The sequence below is a fragment of the Ochlerotatus camptorhynchus genome, unplaced genomic scaffold (genome assembly GCF_037179485.1).
Source record: "Ochlerotatus camptorhynchus isolate MF236.1 unplaced genomic scaffold, CSIRO-AGI_Acam_v1.1 ptg000103l, whole genome shotgun sequence".
In the NCBI taxonomy this organism is placed as follows: domain Eukaryota; kingdom Metazoa; phylum Arthropoda; class Insecta; order Diptera; family Culicidae; genus Ochlerotatus; species Ochlerotatus camptorhynchus.
This window is the reverse complement of record NW_027040593.1, coordinates 56,151-57,977: the sequence shown is the minus strand read 5'-3', so window position 1 is coordinate 57,977 and position 1,827 is coordinate 56,151. Positions and strand designations below refer to the sequence as shown.

At 42.3% G+C, this 1,827-nt stretch overlaps 1 protein-coding gene across 1 annotated transcript; it reads right to left on the bottom strand.

Annotated features, from left to right (window-relative positions):
- Positions 1-1,138: 1,138 nt before the first annotated feature.
- Positions 1,139-1,513, bottom strand: LOC135699164 (histone H2A-like). Its single transcript, XM_065219392.1, has one exon. It carries the CDS (start codon positions 1,511-1,513, stop codon positions 1,139-1,141), a length of 375 nt encoding a protein of 124 aa, XP_065075464.1.
- Between the last annotated feature and the right edge of the window lie 314 nt (positions 1,514-1,827).

Below are 1,827 nucleotides of genomic sequence, written 5' to 3'. Positions count from 1 at the left end.
AGTATAGGCGTAATAATAATCTAGAAGTATCGCTTCAATGCGATTAACCGGTTGATTAAACAAAGAAGACCGGAAGTCCCAACGGTAACGGTAAATGTTGAGCAATGAAGGAACAATACAGTTCAGAATCAGCGGTCCGAGGAAAACCTCTTTTGATGTTACTACTCAAATCACTTAATTTATTGAAGGCAAGCAGTTCACGTCCAAAGCGGAGAGTAAGGTACATTTACCGGGATCCAGTAAACCGATGTCACGTAGGTAGTTAATTCACTTCCAGAGGTACTAATACCAACAATCAATACGAAACTAACGATTTTAAAATGGCTCACCACTTTAGTAGCCTATTGGTCCCAAGCAAACGATTAACGTACCCTATTCTAGTTGAAATTCTATTACTACACTATGTTTGTTTTGATTCGCTATGAAAGTTTGACAGATAACATCAGGGGTGTGTGGATTCATGCAGAACATGCAGGGGTGAGTGAAATAGCTTGGGACTGCTTGGGACCGTTGTTCTGGTACTGAGTGAGCCAAAAATAATAATGATTTTCTTCGGGACCCAGTGGTCTTAGAGTTACCTCTATGCTAATACCTTATCAGAAATAACACCACACTTCAAATTGGACGCACACCACGATCATTTCTGAAATCTCAACCGTAATTTGCTAATGAATTTCATTCCGCTGCATCAATGTAGGCCATAAGTCCAGGGCCACCGCAGCTCTGCAAGGTAGGGGAAATGGATCTAAGATTGGGCCCATCGCTAAAAATCTGCTATTTACCAATCTTATCTATAGGAACGCGTCGTTGGGACGGTGCTGATGGATATTTTAGGGCGCTATTGAAAATTTAGTCGTTAGTTTAATTTTAGATATGGATGGAATGATAACACTGCACTGGTTAATTTCTTGGAATTCAAGACACGCCTACACTAATCAACCATCATCGAACCTACTCGATGAGGATATCAATTAACTAGGGAGAGCATGACAGAAAGATTCAACCATGTTTTTAATGGATTCATTTTATCACTCCTTGCGCACCACGAAGGAAACTGTTTTGAAAACGAAACTCTTTACCATCCTGAAAAGGACAGAAAAGGACGGATTTTGTTAAAGGGTGGGAACTTCGATCGAATTTAGGCCTTCTTTTCGGTTTTCTTGGGCAACAGGACGGCCTGGATGTTTGGCAGGACACCACCCTGAGCGATGGTCACTCCGGAAAGAAGTTTGTTCAGCTCTTCGTCGTTGCGGATGACCAACTGCAGGTGACGTGGGATAATTCGGGTTTTCTTGTTGTCACGAGCGGCATTTCCTGCCAACTCGAGAACTTCAGCGGCCAGATACTCCATCACGGCAGCCAGGTAGACGGGAGCACCGGCTCCAACACTCTCTGCAAAGTTGTCCTTTCGGAGTAGACGGTGAATACGACCGACTGGAAACTGCAATCCAGCGCGGCTCGAACGGGACTTTGCCTTTCCCTTGACTTTGCCTCCTTTTCCACGTCCAGACATAATGCAACGAACGACACGAACAGTTCGATGCTGAAACTGTAATGATGACATTTCGACCGTCGAGGGTGGTTTTATACCTGCGTCGAGTAGCATATTATGAATACAGGGACCTCGGCACCTAATACATAGTTTTAGTTTTTTTAGTTTAAATGATCTTTATTTTAGTTTAACTTGGACGATTACCATATAAATTTTTACTAAGTGATTTAATTGCTTTCTTCATCTTTAGGTATGGGCAAAATTCAAAATTTGTTTTACAGAATTAGTCCTAGACTTAGTACACGGTCGACCACCTTGGTGTGATTGGTTTGTTT